Below are 23661 nucleotides of genomic sequence, written 5' to 3' on the forward strand. Positions count from 1 at the left end.
CCTCGTGTGACCCCCTCCTCTTAAACATGGGCTGAAACTACTAACTTGCCTTTTAAAAAAAGTTAAAATGCTTTAATATGCATTTTAAAAAACAAGAAGGACAAAAAATATCAGTGATTTCCTGGTAATAGGGGAAGAGACTAGCTTGAAGGAGCATGGGGGGTATTTTGGGTGATGGACCTATTTTGCATATTGATTGGTTATATAACTCTGCATTTGTCAAATTTCAAAGACTGGGCATTAAAAAGGGTGAAACAGAAAAACCAATGAAAAATATAAGGGTTGGCTCTTTGGGGGGGAAACAGATAAACCTTTTGTTAAACAATACAAGAAAAAGGGGAGAAAAGTACAACAAAGACGAAAAGAAAGGAGAAAATATCCAAAATGTAGAGAAATTTAAAAAAATTATCAGGGACTACTTAGCTCAGTTCTATGTATACAAGCCTGAGATGAAATGATTTTCTAAGAATGTGTAAGTGAGCAAAGACATCGCTCGGGAAAGACTAAAAGTGTATATAGACTCATTGATAAAAAACACCCAGAAATGTTCGGCAATGTCCGAAGGCATTTTTTGGTTGTCAACCAGGGGCAGTGCCCCCGAGCTATAGGGGGCAGAGGCTAAGGATACTGCTAAAGATCTTGTATTGCACAAGACAGTGCCCTGCAACAAAGAATTATTCAGCCTAAGACACCAACAGCGCTGAGGTTGGTGTCTGCTACAGAAAAACTCAACGAAAGGAAAAACAGTAAGTTACCGTGGAGTATCCTGCCAGATAACAGCTTAGCTAGGTGACCAAGGCTAGCGTCACCAGTAACGAGACATAATGACCACATCACCTCTGTGGTATCCTTCCCAATAACGCGGAACCCCAATCCAGTCACGAGAACACATCAGACAAACCCAAAGGCAAACTAATAGACTGGTACTCTTCAAAAGTGTCAAGATCATGAAAGAAAAGGAAAGGCTGAGGAACTGTTATTGGAGGAGACCAGAGACATGACAACTAAATGTGAAATAGGATCCTGGTATACAGAAAGGACATTGACAGAAAAACTGGTGAAATCTAAATGTATTTTACTTAATAGTATTGTACCAAGGTTAATTTCCTGGTTTTCATAATGGTTCTATGGGCAAGTAAGATTTTTTTATTTTTGTTTTTTATTTTTATTTTTGAGATCGAGCCTCACTCTGTAACCCAGGCTGGAGTGCAGTGGTGCAATCTCAGCTCACTGCAACCTCCGCCTCCTGGGTTCAAGCGATTCTCCTGCCTCAGCCTCCCAAGTAGCTGGGACTACAGGCATGCGCCACCATGCCTGGCTAATTTTTGTATTTTTAGTAGAGATGGGGTTTCACCATGTTGGCCAGGCTGGTCTCAAACCCCTAACCTCTGGTGATCTGCCTGCCTTGGACCCCAAAAGTGCTGGGATTATAGGCATGAGCCACTGTGCCTGGCTGTGTAAGATGTTAACACAACAGGAAGTTGGCTGAAAGGCATATACTATTTTTCGTAAGTTTTAAGAGTTACAATTGTCTTACAACAAAAAGTTAAAAAATAACACAATTTTTTAAAAAGGATGGGACAACTCTACACTAGTCCTGACCAACTCCAAGACACACACACACACACATATATATATATATCTCCAGTAAAGACGTGTGGAATGTATGAATGGGATGAATACTTTCATCTGTAAACCAATGCCTGGCAAACTAAGCAGTCACCAAGTCCAGACATCATAGAAGTGCTTTATCAGGGTTGTCTCTTTCCTACCCACATCAACCTTGTGGGACAGACACTTCCTATTCCCATTTTACCAATGAGGAAACGGGTTCACCTGTCCTAACCCAGAACACAGGCTCCTTCCCACTGGTTACACTACCTCTCCATCAGTCCCCAATCTCCTCTTCCCGCTTCCCCTGCAATCACGCATTCTCGGTGTGAGTGTTCATCCTCTCATCTGCAGTGAGATGGGGTGCTCTGTGCTCAGCGACATGCCGTTCCCTCCGCCTGCAGAGCTCTCCCTGGAAACACTGCTGGGCAGCACGCCCCTGGGCTTCAGCGAAACGTTGTGCACTAGAACAGGGTGGAAACACACAAAGGGCAGCTGCCCAGGCCAAATCAGGGGTGGGGGTACTAAGACCTCCTCTCCCACTCCCGCCCCCAGCGGCAGTGCATGAGTTGCGGCAGAAAGTCACAGTCCATGCACATGGCAAGGAAAACGAAACAGCTCTCTGGTTCTAGCATTTGTCACCTCACTGGCTACGCTTACGGTTTGTCAAGAGTCATCCCCAGCATGTTTTGCCGCATAGTCCCTCGAGGGGCTGCATGATGAGCCAGCACCCAGCATGCATCCCTGGAGCACTGTGAAAACGCAGGAAGGTTTGAGCTGCTCAGATGGCACCATCGCTCATGTACACAAGCCTTCGCCACTTTTCTTCAACTGGTGGTGTCCCTGTCAAGGACTGTGAAGGTCATGTTGCTGTTCTCTTACCTCATCCTCTCTGGGCATCTGCTGAGGGTTTGGAGGGCGGCTCTAACTCAAAATGATACTGAATGAGATGGTTATATAAAGTCTCTCAAAAATGTGCTGCTGATAACACAAGCCAAAAGAGAGAGAAAATAAACACTAAGAGCTAGATGAAAAAGTGACTAATCCACATTTTCCACACATACTACTGCAGTGTGAAGTCTTCCCCGGGCCAGCATGCCAGCCCCACTCCTGGAAGGCTTCCTGAGTCCTGGGAGGGCCACTCCTTCCATGTTCCTGAGGGCTACAGAGACCGTCACCTGGCTGGGGTTGGGGGCTGCCGGGTGAGGGTGGGGCCCAGGACTTCAGCTGGCAGCGGGAACAAGAAAGACAACTCAAAACTGGCATGGTGTGGAGAGCTCTCCGAAAAGGCAGTCTACTGTAAACTTTCAAACACTTCTGCAAAATTAGGACCATCTGCTGCCAAAGTCCAACGGCTCTGAGAGGCTGCAGATGCCGGGCAGGAAGCGGAGACCGAGACAGGCAAGACAGCTTTCAGCCTGGCATCCAAGTCCACGCACTACCGTGCAGCCCTGAGAGAGGCAAGGCCAGGCTCCGGGACCCCGCCAGCCACCCATTCTGGCCAGGTCCAGTGGCATTAAAGGGACAGACCTCATTTAGATGAGCAGTTTCCTAACTAAGCTGAATGGAAGAATCTCCAGGGAAGTCGTACGGAAAGACAGATACCTGAAACCCATCTTCCTGAAGACTTTTAAGACAGAAAATCCGGAGTAAGACACAAAAACTTCTAGCAGTCTCTGGAGGACTCTAGCGATCCACCAGGTTTAAAAATAACTGGCATCAGAGGAACAAACTTTGTTGTCCTAAGGTAGAATTTTGTCACTCCAAGCATCTCTCTAGCCGTAAGATGCCCATGTAAATCTCTGCAGGACGTGAGAAAGGAGAAAAGCCTGGAGACTGGGATTTTGCCCAGGAAGAGGTACTGGACACTGGAAAGCAATCCCTGGGGGTTCCAGGCTCCCAGAGTACCAGGAGGGATGGTGAGGACAGCACAGGGAAAGATATGGGAAGGGACAGGCCCATGTGATCTCAGCTAAACAGTGTCTCCTGCTGTCCCTCTGGCTCCAGGCAACAAGGAGGCAGAGAATGGACACTACCTAACATTTATTGAGTGTGTGCTACATGCTAAGTGCTTTAATTCAGTTACTACTAACTCTCATGACTTCACAACAATGGATAAGTAGAGTTTATATTCCCATTTTGCAGATGAGAAGACTGAGACATAGTGAGACTAGGCAACCTGTTCAAGAACAGAGGCAGAATGGGGCCCTGGGCAGCCTGACTAGATCACACTCAGGCACTGTGTGATCTAGAAAGCTTCTCCACGCTGTACCAAAAGGCAATTAACGGGAAAAGAGAAAGGAGGGAATATTAGGTAGAAACAATTGTCTAACACCTTCCAATGCCTATGACCAGTCTAGATCCTGTCTTCCTGAAATGATTGGCTGACAGCTTTGTGCTCAATAACATTCTTAAACAACGGCATAACATGCACACCTCGGGTTCTTGTGAATGCTATGACATACGGGCACATACATGCTCGTGGCAATTAACAAGAAGAGTGTACATCCCTTCCAAGCACTACTGTATGGCAGCCACGCCTGGGCTTTGGAGCCATGATGGCGGAATGCATTCCTGGGAAGCAGCAGGGAAAGGGGTGGGTGGTCATTACACAGCACCTTCAACTGAAAGCCTCCACGACCAGGGTGGTGGTGATGGGGCAGATGAACACCTCATGTCAGAAAGCGGTGGGACTTTGTGAGGCAGGGATCACGGTCAGGACAGGACCCTAACTGCACCCCTTCTTGCTCCGTCTCTAGCAGCAATACGTACTCTTCCTTGCAGCTGACAGCACCTGCATTGGGCCTTCTCACCCTCTGCTTCACCTGGAAGAATATCTGAGCTTAAATAGCTTGAAAGTGTTGTTAAATAGCAACTTTCTTTTGCAGTGACTTTGCTGACAGACAGGAGAAACTTGTAATCATAAAAAAGACTGATTGGGCTAATTGCATAAAGTTTATTTCCCCTTTCTAATAAATATTTACCATCCAATGTTTATAACTTTATGTTTGGACTTTCTTGAAATGCTTTATTGAATTAAAAACATCACATTACCATTGGCTAAAAGAGGAGACAGCTGTATTTGCCAATAACTTTTGCAACAAATGCCAGTTATTGATGCCAATTTTTTTTCTAGTTCATATTTCCATAGACAGCTTTGAGCCTTACAATACTAGCATTCTGCAGACAGACATTCAGTGGTGATAGTGTGGGGGCCTCCAGAGTCCTAAGAATTAATATGGACTGTATTTTAATTTTTCTCAGTTCTCCGGTATGCAAATGTTTGAGAAACCAGCAACCTGGTTAATATTTGAAGCCTAGACTGCTCCTAAAGCAATTGCAGAAATGCTTTTCCAAGGTTATTTACCTACACCTTTGAGTAGGGAAATGATCTTTAAATTGATTGGTCTTAAAACAGCTATGAATTGCGAGTGGCAGAAGAACATACAGAGAGGACCAGTCAGAAAGAAGGTCCGCATTTGAAATTCCACCCAGCACCTGGCCATTCTGTGCTTCTGGAGGCACCTGATGGAGCCTTCTCAGGGTATGTGGTAAATGCATAATTATAAAATACATAAGATAACCAAGAAAACAATTAAATTGGAAGTGTTTTCAAAATATAAAACATTCTACATTTGTAATATAGTAATATATGCGTTTGTCAACACATAACAAGATCTGGCCCTGGGTCTAATAACCACCATAATTTTGAATTGGTGAAGAGTCTAAACAGTGTTTTGAGATGTCGGCCACAATTTACATGGTATAAAAATATCTGTGATTCCTTGGCTGGGCGTGGTGGCTCATGCCTGTAGTCCCAGCACTTTGGGAGGCTGAAGTGGGTGGATCACCTGAGGTCAGGAGTCTGACCAGCCTGGCCAACATGGCAAAACCCTGTCTCTACTAAAAATACAAAAATTAGCTGGGTGTGGTGGAAGGCACCTGTAACCTCAGCTTCTTGGGAGGGTGAGGCAGGAGAATCGCTTGAATCTGGGAGGTGGATATTGCAGTGAGCCAAGACTGTGCCACTGCTCTCCAGCCTGGGTGACAGAGCAAGACTCCATCTCAAAAAAAAAAAAAAAAAAAAAAAATCTGTGATTCCTAATCACAGTGGCAGTCACGGGTATGGCTAAGACTGCTGTGGTTTACTGCCAACATTCAGTACGGAAGAGAATACTAACTTTCATTAGAACTTGAAGAAAATGAAAAGTGTAATCTCTTTCCTATGCTGGTTCACCAATTCTTTGAAATCTATCCAAGGACCCTAGGTAAGCAGCCCTGCTTTGGCACAATAACACACATGTGTCGATGAGAAATACTACCCGAGACCAGGGGGGCCTCTCCCTCCTGCCAGAGAACAGGGTGGGCTCATCTTGAGGCAGGCAAGCTATTTTCCCTCAGAAGAGGCAGCAGCAAAATGAAAACTGCCCATCACTAGTCATGATAGTGTTTTTCTCAAAACATAATCTACCCAGTTTCTTTTCTTACTTCTCTATATTTCAGAAAAATAAAAAACAAATGTTCAACTCCTCAGCACTGGTGTGGCTCACAGTTTTATTCCCTTGGCAGTGTCCAGCCTCTGTCATATTTCATCATTTTTTGTCTCATAATATACTTAAAGTTCTAGAAAATTTTAAGATAAAAGATACACAGACATACACACACATCCCCCAAAACTGCTGCCCCATTAATGCTCAGGTGCTTTTCTAAGCTGCCCTCAGGCTCTGCACACAGGAACACCAGTGAGGGGCTTACCAGTTCTCAGCAATGGTCTTTGGGGGGGCCCAGGGCTTGGGAATATGAATAGTGTTCTCAATTCCTACATATGAATGGGGTTAAGAGAACAGAGTCCTACAAATTTTTAGAGTTTTAATTCCTTCACCCCTAAAATTACTGACTATGAACATTTTTCTTTCGTTTTACAGCATCTAGCAAATAGTAGTATTTTTCATATTAAAGGAGGCCAACATTGGTTTGAAGAATATTATTGAGAATTTTGCATCGAAGTTCCCTCTGAAGTAACTGCAGGCACCTTAAGATGTCATGAAATTACTGGTGTGACTGCTGATGAGAAAACTGGACCATTAGTGCTGTTTTTCTGGAGATACAGGATGGTCATGGGGCCTGCCTCACAAAGACACACATCTAAATTGAACATGTCAAGAACCCTAATGTAATGAGAACTGTATACGTTTATTAATGGAATGGAGTATAAATGGTTAATATGCATTTATGATCCATCCTGACGTGATCTGTTTCTAATGTGCTTAATCACAGGAATAAGCAATATATGATGACATTTTCTTTTCTTTCTTGGCATATTAGCTAAAACTCTATTGTTATGTATTGGTTGCTTTACAGTTGACACTCTAATCTTTAACTCATCACATTCTGCCTTTATGTAAGATTATTCCAGGCTGGGCGCAGTGGCTCAGGCCTGTAATCCCAACACTTTGGGAAGCTGAGGCGGGGGGATCACTTGAGGTCAGGAGTTTGTGACCAGCCTGGCCAATATGGTGAAACCCCGTCTCTACCAAAAATACAAAAATTAGCTGGGAGTGGTGGCGCACACCTATAATCACAGCTACTCGGGAGGCTGAGACAGGAGAATCGCTTGAACCTGGGAGGTGGAGGTTGCAGTGAGCTGAGATCGAGCCACTGCACTCCTGCCTGGGTGACAAGAGTGAAACTCCATCTCAAAAAAAAAAAAATTATTCCACCTCATACATAGTACAAAAACTGTGTAACAGTATACAATTATGCATCACTCAACAATGGGAACACGTTCTGAGAAATGCATCAGGCAGTCCTTTCATTGTGCAAACATCATAGAGTGCACAAACCTAGACGGCATAGCCTACTACACACCTAGGCTCTGTGGTGTAGCCTATTGCTCCTAGGCTACAAACCTGTATAGCATGGTACTGTACTACTACTACTACACCACTGCCTGCTGTAGGCAACTGTAACACAATGGTGTTTTGTGTATCTAAATATCGAAAAGGTATAGAAATATGGTATAAAAGGTTAAAAATGGTACACCTCTACGGGGCAGTTCCATTATAATCTTATAGGATCACCATCACGTATGCAGCTGATACTGACTGAAACGTCATGATGAGGCGCACGAATGTGCTTCCATTTCTCCCTTTCTGGCCTTTGTACGAATGTCACACCTTTTACTTTTACGTATGTCAAAAACCCTTAACGAATGTATTAGTTTCCCACGGCAAATCTGTATTAGTTTCCTGTTGCTGCTACTACAAACTTAGAGGCTTAAAACAACACAATTCTCTTATAGTTCTGGATGTCAGAAGTCCAAAATCAGTCTCACTGAGCTAAAGCCAAGGTGTCAATAGGGCTGGTTCCTTCTGCGAGGCTGTGAGGTTTCCTTGCCTTTCCAGCTTCTCACGGCTGTTGCATTCCTTGGCTCATAGCCCCTTCCTTGCATCACGCTGACTTCATGCTTCTATTGCTACATCTCCTATTACTCACTCTGATCTCCTGCCTCCTTCTTAGTAAGGACTCTTGAGTACACTGGGCCACCCAGATAATCCAGGACAATCTCCCCATCTCAAGATACGTAGCCACACCAGCAAAGTCCTTTTCACCATATAAAGTAACATTCACAGGTGCTGAGGATAGGACATAAAGATCTACCACAATTATATTCTTACTGTTTTTCATAAAACACAGTTGTTTAAATGATCAATGATCTTTTGAAGACTTTGAGTATATCTAAATCTATCATATTTGCCCACGAAATTACTACTTCCAGGGCTCTTCATTTCTTTGTGTAGATCCATATTTCCACCTAGTATCATTTTCTGCAGAAGATTTCCTTTAATATTTCTTATAATGTGGGCCTCTTGGTGATACATTTTTTTCAGTTTTCAGAAAAACTGCATTTCACATTTAATTTTGAAAGACATTTTTGCTGGGTATAGAATTGTAGGCTGACAGCCTTTTTTATTTTAGTACTTTACAATGTTTCTCCATTGTCCCTTCACTTACACTGCTTCTAATGAGAGGTGTACTGTCAGTTTTACCTTTATCTGTATATAACTTATCTTTTTTTCCTCGGGCTCCTTGAAGATTTTCTCCTTTTCACTACTTTCAAACAATTTGATTATAATGAGTATTTTTCCAGATTTCTTCATGTTTCTTGTGAATTAGGAGATGTGGATGCTGCACAGGTGGGCAGGGGAGGGTACCAGATTGTCATTTTAAAGAGGGTAGTCAGAGTAGGCCTCATTGAGAAGCAAAAAACCAAAAAACAGAACTCAAAAATGGTGAGGGAATTAGTCATGTGGATAACTGAGAGAAGAGTGCAGGGAGGAGGAAACAGCCAGCATGAAGCAACTGTGTCCCTGGTGGGGTCCAAGAAGAATAGGAAAACCAGTACAGCTGGAATAGAGTAAGTGCAGGGGCATAGGGCAGGATGAGGCCCAGAAGGAAGAAAGGAGGGGGCACACACCCGCACCAGCAAGGCTGCATTGCAGGGAAGAATTGAGGGATAACAGCATATGTATGCTCTCCTGCCATACCCAACATCAACCACAACACAGTCCTACAAAAGTAGGGAAGGCACAGACTGTCGATACAGCAGGGCCTGGAGCCCTGAAGTGTGGCACCGTCTTCACCTGGATTTGACTCATACATGTCCCAGGCCTAGGGCAGCATGCCCCAAGTCCTTGGTTCTCAAAGGGTTCACAGTGAAGCATCTGGTCTTCTGTATTTTCTTCCCCAAAAGAGTATGAGTGTGTTGGATAGAGTTCAAATAATCAGTATGTCAGTATGTTCAGTTCTTTGTCCTCCATTTTAAAGTTTAACTTCCTCGTAGTTTCCATAAACAACCTTTTCCACCAGTTTTAATCAGTAGTTCACATCTGTTCCCCTGGTCACCTGCTCCGTCCTGATTCATCCTGGTCACCTGCTTTGACCCGAGTCACCCCTGGTCACCTGCTCTGACCCGAGTCACCTTTAGTTCCCTGTTCCTAACTGTTTTTCCCACCAAACTGCTCACCCCACCACTCTGGCTTATACCCTTGCTCTCTTTAAAATAGCCTATCAGAATTAGCTTAGACTGTGCGGTCCAATCCTAGCCAAAAGGGGAAAAACACAGCAGTAGGGGCTACCTGCGTCAGGAATAAGAACCCCTTCCCCTCCCTTGTTCAGGTGTGCTCTCGCCATTGCTCCATCCATGAGTCACACTTTCTATCTTTTGCTGAGAAAATTCTTTGAGTGCTAGTTCTTCTTTTCGGCACTGAGGAACAAGCATTTGTTTCTAACAATCGTGACATTTTCTCCAGCGTGCACAGTCACTGCTACCCCACAGTCAGATTCCTCTAAAGGAAGTGTCACTAGCTTTGCAAGCAGGACAATCACCAGTGACCAGCTGAGGCTGGTGACCACCAAGGGGACTGTCATTCCATCACTCCCTTAAGAAATCCTTTCTGCTAGTTATTGGAGAGGGAAAAACACACTTATTTTATTGCTGGTGAAACTCTCAAGGCAAAAGCAAGCAGGAAAACATATTTTGCAGTTCCTTGGGAGCCCAGGAATAAATGTTCAGCTTCGATGTAAAAGGCACATGGGAAGATCTCACTTGATATGCATTTGGATTTTGAGCTTCTAGGGAGAAAGGAGTCACAAAGCTGAGCGAATCATTGCTTGTTGCCCTCTAACTGAATTCCTCTAATGAAAAGATGATTCTGAAGGAAAATAAAATACCACACCCCCTGCCTCCTCTCTTTGGGGTCTGTCTTTGAATGACAGTAGCTTTCCTTTCCTCCCTCAGTAACAGATACCCCTGGGCTCGCTTTCCAGCCCACCCCTTTCCAGCTGGGTGAGCCTGGCTTGTTTCCTAATCTCTCTTAGCTTCTATATTCTCATCTGTTAAAATGGGGTTAAAAGCCCTTGCCTTTGGGGTTGCAGTCAGGGTTGTGTGTGACAGAGCAAGGACAAAGTCCAGCCTGGGAGACTGTGAGTCCCCAGTACAAGTGTCTCCCTCCCTCTGTCCCTCCTCATCCAACTGGGATGTAAATGCTTGGCTCCTAGAAGGGAAAATAGCTCCAGCTCTCATGGAGCAGGCAGTCTCTGCCCAGCCCTCACCCCACTTAACCCTGCCCTGTAGGACCAGCTCAGCCCGGCCCGCCACATCTCACTGGCACTGCGGAGGACTCCACAGTGGGCAGAGTGACCACTCTGTCACTTGACTCAGCTGGGCACTATCCACTTCCCCAGCCCCTGTGTCTGGGGCCCTTTTCTCTGCTCGACGTCCTCCCTGGTTATCCCATCCACACAATCTCATGCTGTCTCCACATCATCAAGGGACTCCCTGAAACCTGCTCTTTCCTGGCATCTCGGTGCCATCCACACACTGCAGGGACTGAAGAGGCAGACGGGATGCCTCTTGGCAGGCACCGTGTCACTGTGTATGTACATGAGAGCCTTCACGCTCGAGCCACAGTGGCTGATGGTGAGTCTGGGCACCGCTGCAGGATGCTGGGAACGACCACATCCTAGGGCCCATCACATCTCCCCATGGAGGTGTCCTTCAACCCTGCTGCTGGGGGCAGGAGGTACAGGCATCCAGTGGGAGGCTGACATGGGTGACAGCTTCCCATTGGTCTCTGGAGGGGACTCTCGCAGGCATGCTCCCCAGGGGAATGGCAGGGCAGAATCAGCACTACAGTGTGGATAAACGTCTTTTGGGGAAACAGCCAGTAGGAGGCAACAGCCTAGTTTTAAGGAGCTGCCCTTTTTTGCAACCCCAAAGGTGGCAGGCAATGCCCCACCTGCAGGTTCTCCCAATTTCCTAAACTAACTTAGACAGGAAGCACTCAAGAGGCAGCATCTGTCTCCAGGAGTCCGGGCTAATGGGCACTGGGACCGCATCCTGGAGGCAGCCTGCATGTACCTGTGTGCCTTGGTGCTGCTCCCGAGTGCTTGTTCCAGGAACCTGCCCAGCCATCCACACATCCTCCTTGGGACCAGGTGTACTTCTGAGTGCCAGTGCTGGAACAGCTCTCCCTCAGGCTGACCACTTGCTGTCTGGCTGCTGAGTTCCACATAACCCTAGCTGGTTCCCCTACTTCTGTCCTCCTTCTCCACAGGATGATGCAGGCTCTGCTCCCCTAGCCCTGTCACTGCCAGGGCCAGGTGGACCACAGGCTCCTGGCCTTCCCCTGTGGCCAGGGCCTTCCCTGTCTGCTACACAGATGGCCACAGGCATGGAGACTGCCCTGCCCTGGGTACCCACATGCCCCTCTTGGCACCCCCCACCCATAAAACCAGCCAAGCCTACAGACCTTGCTGTTTGCATCATGGTGAAAAAGTGTGCACGTGGGGGTGAATGAGACTTGAGTTCAAATCCTCTACCTACTAACCAAGCCATTTTCAATGTTTGCTTACTTTGACTTGGTGTTGCCATCTGTAAACCAGGGACAGGATCTCGGGAGCTACGGTGAAGACTAATTGGGATCACACATGTTGGAAGCGTTAGTACCAAACACACAGGCATTGCTCAATAAGCGGTAACTGTTTAATGGGGTTATTATCATATAATCAATTTATTACTTGTTAAATTTTCCCAATTTGATACACTCAAATGTTTCATAGTTTTAACCCTCTTGTAGATCCATGCAGGGTTTGAAGTCAGGCAACAGTGTCCTGCGTCTCTAGTGTCCTAAGGTTTCCATATTAAAATGTTAGGCTACCAGAGTCAGTGGTAACCCTAAAGCATTCCCCTGCAAAAGTGCCCATGTGGGGGACTGTGTGCAGATGTGTGCCTGCAATTGCACGTGTAGGTGTGTATGTGTGTATGGCTATATGGGGTGCACATGTGCAAATGCCTGTGAGGGTGTGTTTATGCATGTCTCTGTATGCGAACATGTGTGTGCATATACATGTATACGTGTGCTTGTGTGTGTATGTGCATGTGCTGAGTGTGACTGCCCATGTCCTCCAGCAGAAGCCAGACCTGCTGTGGGAGGGCTGGATCCATGCTCTGTCCCGAGCCAGCCCTCCCACGGCTGCTTACCTCCATGTTCCTGCAGAAGGTGGCGTTGGTGCCGAACAGGATCTGGCACTGCTCGTTGGCACTGTAGTGCATGCCCGGCAGCTTGTGCGGGAGGCGTACCGTGTGCTGGCTTCTGGGGTCCGTGACTAGCAAGCACGTGCTGACTTTTGACCTGAAACAGCCGAGAGGCAAGGTGACTTGCAAATGTGCTGCCTAGGTTTTTTTTTTTTTTTGAGTTTTCAGTCACTGAGAAGAAGGCACCTCTACGTTCCTTATGGAAAAAGGATGCAAGCACTGGACACACAGACTGTGCTTTTTTGCTGTGCATTCCTCTTTTCCACAAGGCCAAATGTGAATCTTCGCTCTGAAGGCAACAAGAACCTGCAGACTCGGGAGGGGCGCAGGAACGACATCCACAAGGCTGATGGAATTTACTGGGGAGTTTGAAAGCTTTCTTTGATGAAAATGATTTTGGAATAGATTATCGTATTTCCTTAGACTATGGCTTTGAGCAAAAACGACCACGAATAAAGAACAAGTATAAGTTAGACTTGTTTTACTTTAAATAAAATCAAAGTGCTTATTTCCAACTCTTCAGGTTCTCTTCGAGTGCTTGTGGGACCCTCGGTGTCTCACTTGACCACGCTATCCCTAAAAGCCACTGGCAACACCTGCTGAGGACTTCAGGGTTTCAACTGGGATGGGAGCATTCATTTACAATAAGAGGTGCGTCTCTAAAAGACTGAACTGGGGGCTGGGTTCGGGGGCTCACCCAGTAATCCCAGCACTTTGGGAGGCTGAGGTGGGTGGATCACTTGAGGTCAAGAGTTCAAGACCAGTCTGGCCAACATGGGGAAACTCCTGTCTCTACTAAAAACACAAAAATTAGCCAGGCATGGTTGTAGTCCCACCTGTAGTCCTAGCTACTTGGAAGGCTGAAGCAGAATTACTTGAACTCAGGAGGCTGAGGTTGCAGTGAGCCAAGACAGCGCCACTGCACTCCAGCCTGGGTGAGACAGCGAGACTCTGACTCATAAATAAATAAATGAATAAGTGAACTGGGGATTGCGAGGCTCTGGCTCTAAAGGAGGTTACTTACTACAATGCTTTTATTTCTCAATTTCTAAAGGCAGATGGTTTAAGGCAGAAAACCCAGTCACTTGCTAAGATTCTTAAGGAAAGAGCTGCATGAACACAAGACACAGACTGATCCTGGTTTACTTCTTCTGGGCTCAGACACACACTACTTGTCACCAGTGGGACCAGTGCTGTGTACATAAGCAAATAAAAACACCCGATCTTGGCCGGGCACGGTAGCTCACACCTGTAATCCCAGCACTTTGGGAGGGCGAGGCAGGCAGATCACCTGGGATCAGGAGTTCGAGGCCAGCCTGGCCAACATGGCGAAACCCCATCTCTACTAAAAATACAAAAATTATCTGGGTGTGGTGGCACATGCTGGTAATCTCAGCTACTGGGGAGGCTGAGGCAGGAGAATTGCTTGAACCTGGGAGGTAGAGGTTGTAGTGAGCCAAGATCGCACCACTGTATTCCAGCCTGGGAGACAGAGTGAGACTCCATCTCAAGAAACAAACAAATAAAACAAAGAAACCCACCCCATCTTGTGGCCATGACCCTTCTGGGTAAAGCGAAATAACATCAAGGGGCTCACAGCATTTCCTAATATCTGTGGTATCAAATACTCAGTGGGAAGTAGACTACATGAAAAGTAATGAGTGCATTTTTAAGCTGGTTTACCACTGAACAATTTCCCCATGAACAGGGAACGTCATGAAAAAAGACCCAGGATGGCACCTTTGCCACTACATCCTGAATTCATCGGGTACTTGAATGTGTTACTGGACTGAGAAGCTCCATCTGCAGGTGAGACTCACCGACTCACTGCCGTCTCCCAGGGTGCATGAATTAATACGGCTAAGTAGTTCAGTGACCAGGGTCTGCATAGTCACTCTGTAAACCCAACCCTGAGGTCTTGACACTAAGGGACCCGCACCGTCCACGGGTACAGACTGTGACAAAGGTCTGAAATCAGATGGCCGATTCTTCCACAGAAATCTGAGAATGGAAGAGTGCAGACACCTTCTGGGAAGAAAGTAGCAGTGAGATAAACACAGCCCTCTCCTCCCCAGAGGTGAGGAAGCTGAGCAAACCCACCCCTCATCCCCCAGCAAATTCACTCCCTCTCTAGGGCAGTGGCCTTCATCTCCACACCAGGAAATGCTCCATTCTGCAGCAGCCCAGGGGCGCCCCAAGGTGACCACACAGTCACAGCACTGCAGAGGAATGAAATGGGTTTCTTTTCAAGACAGGGTGACTACACTGACATTTGAATCGATCGGCAATTATGTAATGATCACCCACTGTGCGCCCATCGCTGGAGCAGATGCACGTGGGAGATGTCCTTGCCATTATAGGACACTCTGTGCTGACCGCCTCTTGAGGCTAGATGCAAATCCCAAAAGAGAGTCATTTCTCCACTTCACACTTGCTGAGACTCCAATACTTTCATCTTTTGGAAGTACTTTCGATTGCATTAATCCTATAGAATAATTCCAGGACTTACTTGAGGAAGTTTTCAAGGTCATCTCTGCTGCAGGAGGACCAAGAGAGGTCACTTGGGTTCCGGCCTTTCACCCACTCTCCCGACATGATGTGGGACCTGCCAGCGCAAGATGAGTGGTCATCGTCGTGGTTCATGCCCAAGCTGTCCAAGAAGGAGAAGGAGAGAGGGATGCTTATGCTACAGGCTTCTCATTTCCAGTTCCTGGTGCTAGCGGACCATGCTAAGGTAAATCAAGTCTTAAAAACAAAAACTGATGTAAGGTGAAAGTGGTTCTCACACAGCAGACCCACAGTCATGTGTTTTCACAGAAATAGAGGCTGAGGATTTGCTTATTTAGTGAATGAAGATAAATTGAGCAAATGACAGACACTAATAGCATTCACTAAATAACAATAAATCAACAAAGTATATTAATTCTGATAATTAACTGTGACATGATAATTCTTAAACTCTACGCTTCTGATGGTTAGACTTGTTTTCTTACATTAAATATTCCAATGTTCATGGTTTAGGTGTTTCTGTTCCTTAGAGATAATTACCGTGCTAACGGGAATCACTGGGTACCATCCTAGACATTGACTTATAGAATGTTCTGAATCTAAGCCTTCGAACTCATTACAAAATATGGCTTTTCTATCTTTCACATCTATCAAGATCATACCTGTCACCTTCCCTATTCAGCTATACCTGAGAGATACCAGGATGCCTGTCTAGGCCTGGAGGACTCATCACACTGTGAGCTGAACAGTGATCTTAGCTTATACACGTGCCCTCACTGGGGTGAGCCAAGACATGAAACACACAAGATCCAGTGGCCCACAGTTTGCTGACCCAGAGTTCTTACGACCCAATGTGTATAAGGATGACCATCTTTCAACAATATCAGTGGAACAACAACAACAAAAAAGAACATGTGCTTTCATTCATTCAAAAATATTAGACACTTTCCAAGTGCCAGGTAACGGACCACAAGGAAAAGACCTCAAATCACTGCCAGCTTGGGAGAAGAGATGAACACTGACAGAGATAATGATAAAAGAGGTTTCTAAATTCTGCTCTAGAGCCACGTTTTCCGAGTTTGCTCATAGATGTCTGACCATCTTCTGTCAACTCCCCTGCGTGTTGCCTAATGGTGGTGTCTCCCGAACAGAAACCCATCCTGTCTTCTCTGCATGCCTGCAGGCCACCCCCCCACACCCTTTTGCCTACAGAGATGCTCCCCTGGCCAGCTCTCACGTGGAGTTGGATCAGCTAAAGTCACCCACGTCCTTTGGAGGATCCGCTGCCTGGCGCTCATGTGTTCTGGAACTTTGGGCTAGCGGGGCCCTCTCTGATCACCCACACGTGACTTCCCCATCAGTGGAGGGGGGCATCCTTACCAATCTTCCATTGTATTTATTCTTAAACCTACTGATGTCAGTGATACTTGTTATTTCAATTCATACATGTGGCTACACGTTGGGTTAACCGATGAAATATGGGGACAAACACCAAGTTGTTGTTCTCATGAAAACAGATTTAGCCAGTAGCTAGGACAGACTGCTGTCCAACTGGGTGTGGGCAAGACAACTGTGAAAGATGAGGAATAAATCATAAAAATCTGCTCCAAGGCTGCTTCACAAGTCTTTTACAATCCTTTTTATGTGTATACACACACACACACACACACACACACACACACACACACCCCACATGCATATATAAAAGAAACTGGATTCAAATTCTCATTATAGGCATGCTTTGTGTGAGGAAGGTGTATTAGTCCATTTTCACACTGCTATAAAGTGTTTCACACTTGAAACTGGGCAATTTATAAAGGAAAGAGGTTTAATTGACTCACAGTTCTGCCAGGGAGACCTCAGGAAACTTACAATCATGGCAGAAGGTGAAGGGGAAGAAAAGACCTACTTCAGACGGTAGCAGGAGAGAGAAGCGCGAGCAAGGAAAATGCCAGATGCTTACAAACCCATCAGATCTCATGAGAGCTCTCTCACTATCACAAGAACAGCACAGAGTAAACCACCCACATGATCCAATCAACCTACCACCTGGTCCCTCCCTTGACACCTGGGATTACAATTCAAAATGAGATCTGGGTAGGGACACAGCCAAACCATATCAGAAGGTGACATGGAAGTCCAACTGGCAGACACCCATCCTCAAAGAAGAGGCTTTCCCTCTCCATTACAAAATTGGTGAAAAAAACTAATGTTTTTATAGCTTAAGTTAAAACAAAATGTCTAAGGCACCTACGTGTAATGTCTTGATATTTCTCCACTTGAATCCATTTTTTGCTTAATTGGTCAGTGAACAACTACAGTCATTCTGAAAAGGGAGAGTCTGCATCGCCACCTAGGTATAGATGGTCATATTTTTGCTTGGTCTGGGCCTCTATCAACCTCAGACCCTCCTGACTGGAGGCCCACAGTCTCTTTCAACTCACCCTATTTTCTCAGGGCAGCAGAAACTGGTGCAAAGCGAGCATTTGGCAAAAATATTTATTGAATGAATTATCTGTTTAATAGCGAAGAAAGTGCCAAAAAAATACTGGAGAACTCATATCCATGACAAGTGTGTTGATCTGGCATGGTGGCAGACTGCTCGGCAGAACGGCAAAAGCCACCTCTCGTTAGATTCAGTCTCGTCCTCATGCCTCGGTGTCAGGTATCCATCCAATTAGGGTTAAAGAAAGACTGAAGAAATTATCAGACAAATATGGCCAGTGAGAATAGTTTAGCTATATTCTTTTTTTTTTTTTTTTTTTTTTTTTTGAGATGGAGTCTTGCTCAGTCGCCCAGGCTGGAGTGCAGTGGCACAATCTCCGATCACTGCAACCTCCACCTCCTGGGTTCAAGCTATTCTCCTGCCTCAGCCTCCCGAATAGCTGGGACTAGAGGCACGCACCAGCACACCCAGCTAATTTTTGTATTTTTACTAGAGACAGGGTTTCACCATGTTGGCCAGGATGGTCTCAATCTCTTGACCTCATGATCCGCCCACCTTGGCCTCCCAAAGTGCTGGGATTACAGGCGTGAACCACCGCTTAATGGTCACTTTGTTGAATAAAGTGAGTTCTATTTTTTCAATGCAATTACTCAGCTTTTTACTTTACTTTTGGGTGAGCAACAGAAAATGTTTATTTATATACAAGTGCATGAGAAAGCAATCTCCATCCAGCTTTAAAAAATCCTGTTACAAATAAAAAAGATTTAAAAAATATATTCATCCTTGGCACCAAAAAAATTCTTTTTACTTTCACTCTCAGTATGAATTCTTTTTTTGAGGTTCATTTTCCTTAACTGTATTTTATAGTGGTAAAAGCACTTCACATGAGAGCTGCCCTCTGAAGTTTTTAAGCTTACAATACAGTATTGTTGACTACAATTGCAATGCTATACAGCAGCTCTCTTGAGCTCCACTGAAACTCGATGCTTACTGATTAGCAGCTCCCCCTTCCTCCTCCCTCCAGCCCCTGGCAATACAAGCCCACTCTTTGATTCTATAAATTTGACTATTTTAGATGCCTTATGTAAGTGGAATCCTGCAGTATTTTTCCTTCTGCAACTAGCTTATTTCATTTAGCATAAAGTAACGGATTAAGTTTTAAAATATATAAGAAACTCCTACAACTCAATAGCAAAAAAACTAACAACCCAGTTAAAAATGGGCTAAAGACTTGAGAAGACATTCCTCTAAAGAAGACATACGAATGGCCAGCAGGCACATGAAAAGATGCCCAACGTCACTAATCATCAGAGAAACACAAATCAAAACCCTGATGAGATACCACCTTACACCTCTCATGATGTTTACTATGAAAATACAAAACATGACAAATGTCTGTGAGAATGTAGAGAAATTAAAACCCCTGCATGGTGTTGGTAAGAATGCAAAATGGTACAGATGCTATGAAAAAAACAGTATGGAGGTTCCTCAAAAAATTAAAAATAAAACTACTGTATGATCCAACAATTCTATTTCAAAATATTTATGCAAAAGAATTGAAACCAGAATCTCCAAGAGACATCACTCCCACGTTCAGTTACAGCATTATTCACAATAGCCAAGATATGAACCCAACCTAAACAGCCACTGATAGATGGATCAATAAAATGCAGTCTATACATACAATGAAATATTATTCAGTCTTAAAAAAGGAAATTCTGCAATATGCAACAACATGGGTGAACCTTAAGGACGTTATGTTAGGTGAAATCAGCTTTTTATTTTCTTCTACCTGGTAGCTTTTTCTTTCTCTATTTCATGTTAACTGTTGACGGAACTGATTGGTTTTTCAAGTACGCTTAGCAAAGGACACCAAAAGTCAACTATCTTAAATTTGACTTAGGGTTTGATTTTCTTTCTTTAAATGAAACTGGTGAGAGAGTTTTTAAATGAGAAGGTCTTCTGAAAGTTTTGATGATTTCAATGAACTCTGCCAAATGTACAGAGGTTATAGAAATAAAATGTCTCATGAAAAAAGTGGCTCCAGCTGCCATCTCATGGTGTAACCATTGCATGTGGACCAGGTCAAATTGCTATCTCCAGCCTTGGCAGGCATGGTCCTTATCAGCATTAACAATGTCTCTTCATAAGGGTCACAACTCACAGACCCTGGAGTCCTAGTCTGAGTCACAGACTAGAGTCTCTACTTGGAACATGATCTTGCACTTGGAAGCAATGAGGCAAATGCAAGGCCTTCACTGTATCAATGATGTGAAACATTCAGGAATGTAAGCCTAAGAGAAAGGAACGTTTTGCCTCTTAATGAACATGCATGGTTTCAGGAAGCCACAGGTTCTGGAACCATGAGCTGGGTTCCGGGGAAAATCATCTGGGAACTTACACAGAGGCTGCACTTGCCTGGGTCACTGCCCCTCAAATACCCCACTCAGAAAACCCATTTCTCCTGGAACAGCCCCCAAGTAAATAGGGTCTCATTAGCTGCAGTGTCAAACGTTACAAAATTTGCACATTCACCAAATGGATACAGCATTATCTTACTTTGAGAAATATTCAAGTCCCTTAAGGAAACAACTCTCCCTGTAGGCATTCTCTAAAACCTCTTTCCCTACCTTGGCCAGGATCAGAGGCATCTCCCACCTCAGGTAATGAGAACTTTTCAAACCTGGGGCACAGGTCGATGGAGGATCAACACATGAATTAATTATTCTAACTGTGCACTTGGACAAGCTGCTCGCACTCTCCCTGGCTGGGATCTCCTGGGCAGCTACCAGACGGGTTTTTCAAACATGGATGTTGCTTGGAAAAACTACAATGGGAGGAGACCCAAGCCCTGGGAGGATGGTCTCACCATTTATGGAAGAAAATTTCATGAGTTTTCTCAGTGGTCAACTTGGTTATCAAATGAAAGGGGCTCCTTCTTCCCACAGGGCCTCTTCTCCTGGCCAGAGAATCTGGTGATTCAGCAGACACACAGGATGGTTACAAAAGCACTCAGAAAAGATGGCTGTGCTGTTGGCAACTCCATATTCCTTACAGGGATCTGGCCGACTGAAGCACACCACGTCCAGTGAGCGTTTCACTCTGCCGGCCGAGAGGACTTCCCCAAGGAATGTTCCAGTCAGCAAAATCAGCCGAGTGGGATTCTTGGGTTTCTGGAGCTTGTCTCTAATATAGATCACGCTTGATCTGCTTTCAAATGTTTACACGCTAAGTGGCTCATCACTTTACAGTTTGATTAACTAGCATCGGACAGGGAGGAACCTAGATACTTGAGGCTGACATCAACTACTGTCTAGGCTATTTTTAGTTTAAATTAAAGATTACTTTGACTGAGAAACTCATGTTATTTTAAGTTTATGTCCCAGGGCATTTATTATTTCTGGCGACATTATATTTAACGAAAACGTGTGGCGTTAAGAATGCCCAGTAATTTTAACTTTCAGTGACTGTGGGGCTGAGGGCACAGATGGGCCTCGTGTCTCACGTGGCCCAGCTTTATCAGACACAGTCATAACTTCATGGCCTTGAGTTGATTTTATCTTAAAATAACATGCTGCTCTGTATTTGTTTTGGGAGACACAAAGCACACCATGCGGCGAGTTCTGAGAGGATTCCCACAGTGCTCGACCCCTCCTGGCTTCCGAATCTCGCAGGGGATGAGTAGGTGTTCTAGATGGAACCTCTGCCACTCTGGAAGCTTCAGCTTTACCTGGTTCTGAGCCTACCTGTCTCTCGGAAGCTTTGGGATTTTGATGTCAGATGTAGGAGTCAGGTCCAGCCTCACCTCAAAGTAGTCTTGGCTGAGTCTGTGGAATGAATCCCTGGAGTGGGAAGAAGAGCCTGGGCTCCCGTGAACACAGCCTCTCCATGGAAGGCTGACTCTAGCCCTACTTCCATAGCCCTGTGGGGACGCTGCCTGGCAATTCCTATTCAATAGATGTTTATTGACTTTGCAGTAACTGGAATGGCCCATGGCAGTTTCTAAGAAATAGTGGGCAGATGTGTATTTGTTATTGCTAATCAACATAACAATAATTAACAGGCCAGCTCTGCACCAGAGGGGAAATTCTCCTGTCAGTACCTCTTGTCAAGGACCAGATTGTGCCCCCAGTCTTGAGCTACTCAGAAATGCTACCTACAAGATTAAATGCCACTAGGGGATAACAGGCTGCACTCATTTATAGGTAGAAGAACAGAGTCAATTCCCATGATCATCAATAACCCCATTTACGGAGAACAAAACAAATAGGCAGCAATAGCATCAAAAGCCTCTCACTGCGGAGAAGGTATTTGTTTGTGTTTTGTACAGAAAAATGAGCCCACCAGCTTTCAGGGATTCAGCAATAAGGCAAACCCCAGAGTAGACTGGGGGTCACCATAGATTTAGCTATACTTCAAATGCACATGGTACCATGTCAGTAAGAATCATCCTAAAACAGTACAAAATTCGGAATCACCAACGGGTAAATAATGACCAATATAGTGTTGGTGTTCAGTGTATTTTTCTAGAATAGACAATATCATAGCAGGTAAATATGGATAATACTCATACAATATACACAGCCTCTCTAAGCTAACCAGAGTACTGAAATGACAAGCAAGCATTCAATTCTTGAATTTATATACATGGGATTCTGACGTAAGGTGCATGAGTCGGGTATAGCCTTCACTCAAAGTAGCCTTGCCTGTGTTTGTGTAGACGTATATACGTACATGTAAGTGTAGGTATATACCTGTCCTACATACCTATATATAACCATATAGGACATATATATATATAGGTATATACCTGTCCTATATGGTTATATAGGTATATAGGACAGGTATATACCTACACTTATATATACGTACATACATACACACATACATCTCCATACATTTAGAAGATTCACATCAAGTGGGCTTTTAACTTTTACCAAAAATTCAACTTGAGACAGATAAAGAGAGACAGAGAGAACAAAGCACAGGAGATTCTGTCCCCTATTCCAGTCAGCAAGCGTGTGTTTGCTTGTGCACACTGACACCCTGAGAGGGTGTGAGATAAAGTCATGTATCCACCCTTCTCTTGGGGTTTCCTGCTGCAAGCACCACGCCATGCTGAGGGTGACTCTGGTATTTCATGATCCACATTTTTTTTATACAACATAGGCAGGAGGTGTGGAGTCTTAATATTTGAAGTCTAAATTTTATAATTTTATTTAATAGACAGGGTCTCATCCTATCACCCAAGCTGGAGCGCAGTGAGATGATCACAGCTCACTGCAGCCTCAAACTCCTGGCCTCAAGTGATCCTCCTGTCTCAGCTTCCCAAGCAGCTGGGATTACAGGTGCATGCCACCATGCTTGGCTAGTGAAGTTTAAATTCTATCTGATGCTCTAAGAAATGGCTGCTATTTCCAACAGTGGCAGGAAATCTGGGTATGAAGGATGTAGACAGACACAGTTGAATATGGTGCCTCCTAGGAAGTTTTCAAAGATCATTTGGACCATACTGTTTTCACCTTTCACCCTTACTTTAGACTCTCACTCTGCAAGGTGCAGTGCACTGGGCCGCTACCATTTTGTCTGAGCATTTCACTTATTTTACCACTGTGTCTTCACAGCTTCCAGACAAAACAGGGATAGGAGCAGCCATCATCTTCCCCATTCTTGCTGAGCACCTTTGAAAGCTGTAAGAGTAGAGTGATTTGCTCCAGTCACGCAGAAGAGCAGAATCTGCATTCCTGGCTGGCCTTCTTTCTCTGAAACCATCTTTCCCAGACAAGTTAACAGGATCAGGCACCAGGCCCTAGCTGCTTAGTCTCCCGTATTCAGCACACCCTCCTCCACCCCTGCACTCCAGGGACATGTGCATACACAGTGGCCAGCTCCAAGTCTCAGCCAGCCTCCAATGTCCTGAGGGCTTTGATGAGAAGGTGTCAGCAGCCAGGGAGGATGATACAAAGTACCCCTTCCCATCTAGAAGCATCCCTGGCTT

The 23661-nt window shown here is 45.0% G+C and overlaps 1 protein-coding gene across 4 annotated transcripts in view; it reads right to left on the reverse strand.

The window, feature by feature from the left end:
* ADAMTS17 (ADAM metallopeptidase with thrombospondin type 1 motif 17) overlaps positions 1–23661 on the reverse strand; it is a 368411-nt gene that overhangs the window by 168346 nt on the left and 176404 nt on the right. For all 4 annotated transcript variants that reach the window (XM_063653072.1, XM_063653073.1, XM_063653074.1 and 1 more), the window contains exons 9-10: positions 15219–15359; positions 12656–12806 (exon numbers count right to left, since the gene is read on the reverse strand). In XM_063653072.1, coding sequence (XP_063509142.1) covers positions 12656–12806; positions 15219–15359 — 292 coding nt within the window. The remainder of the gene's footprint in view (positions 1–12655; positions 12807–15218; positions 15360–23661) is intronic.

This window comes from Pongo pygmaeus, chromosome 16 (genome assembly GCF_028885625.2).
Source record: "Pongo pygmaeus isolate AG05252 chromosome 16, NHGRI_mPonPyg2-v2.0_pri, whole genome shotgun sequence".
NCBI lineage: Eukaryota > Metazoa > Chordata > Mammalia > Primates > Hominidae > Pongo > Pongo pygmaeus.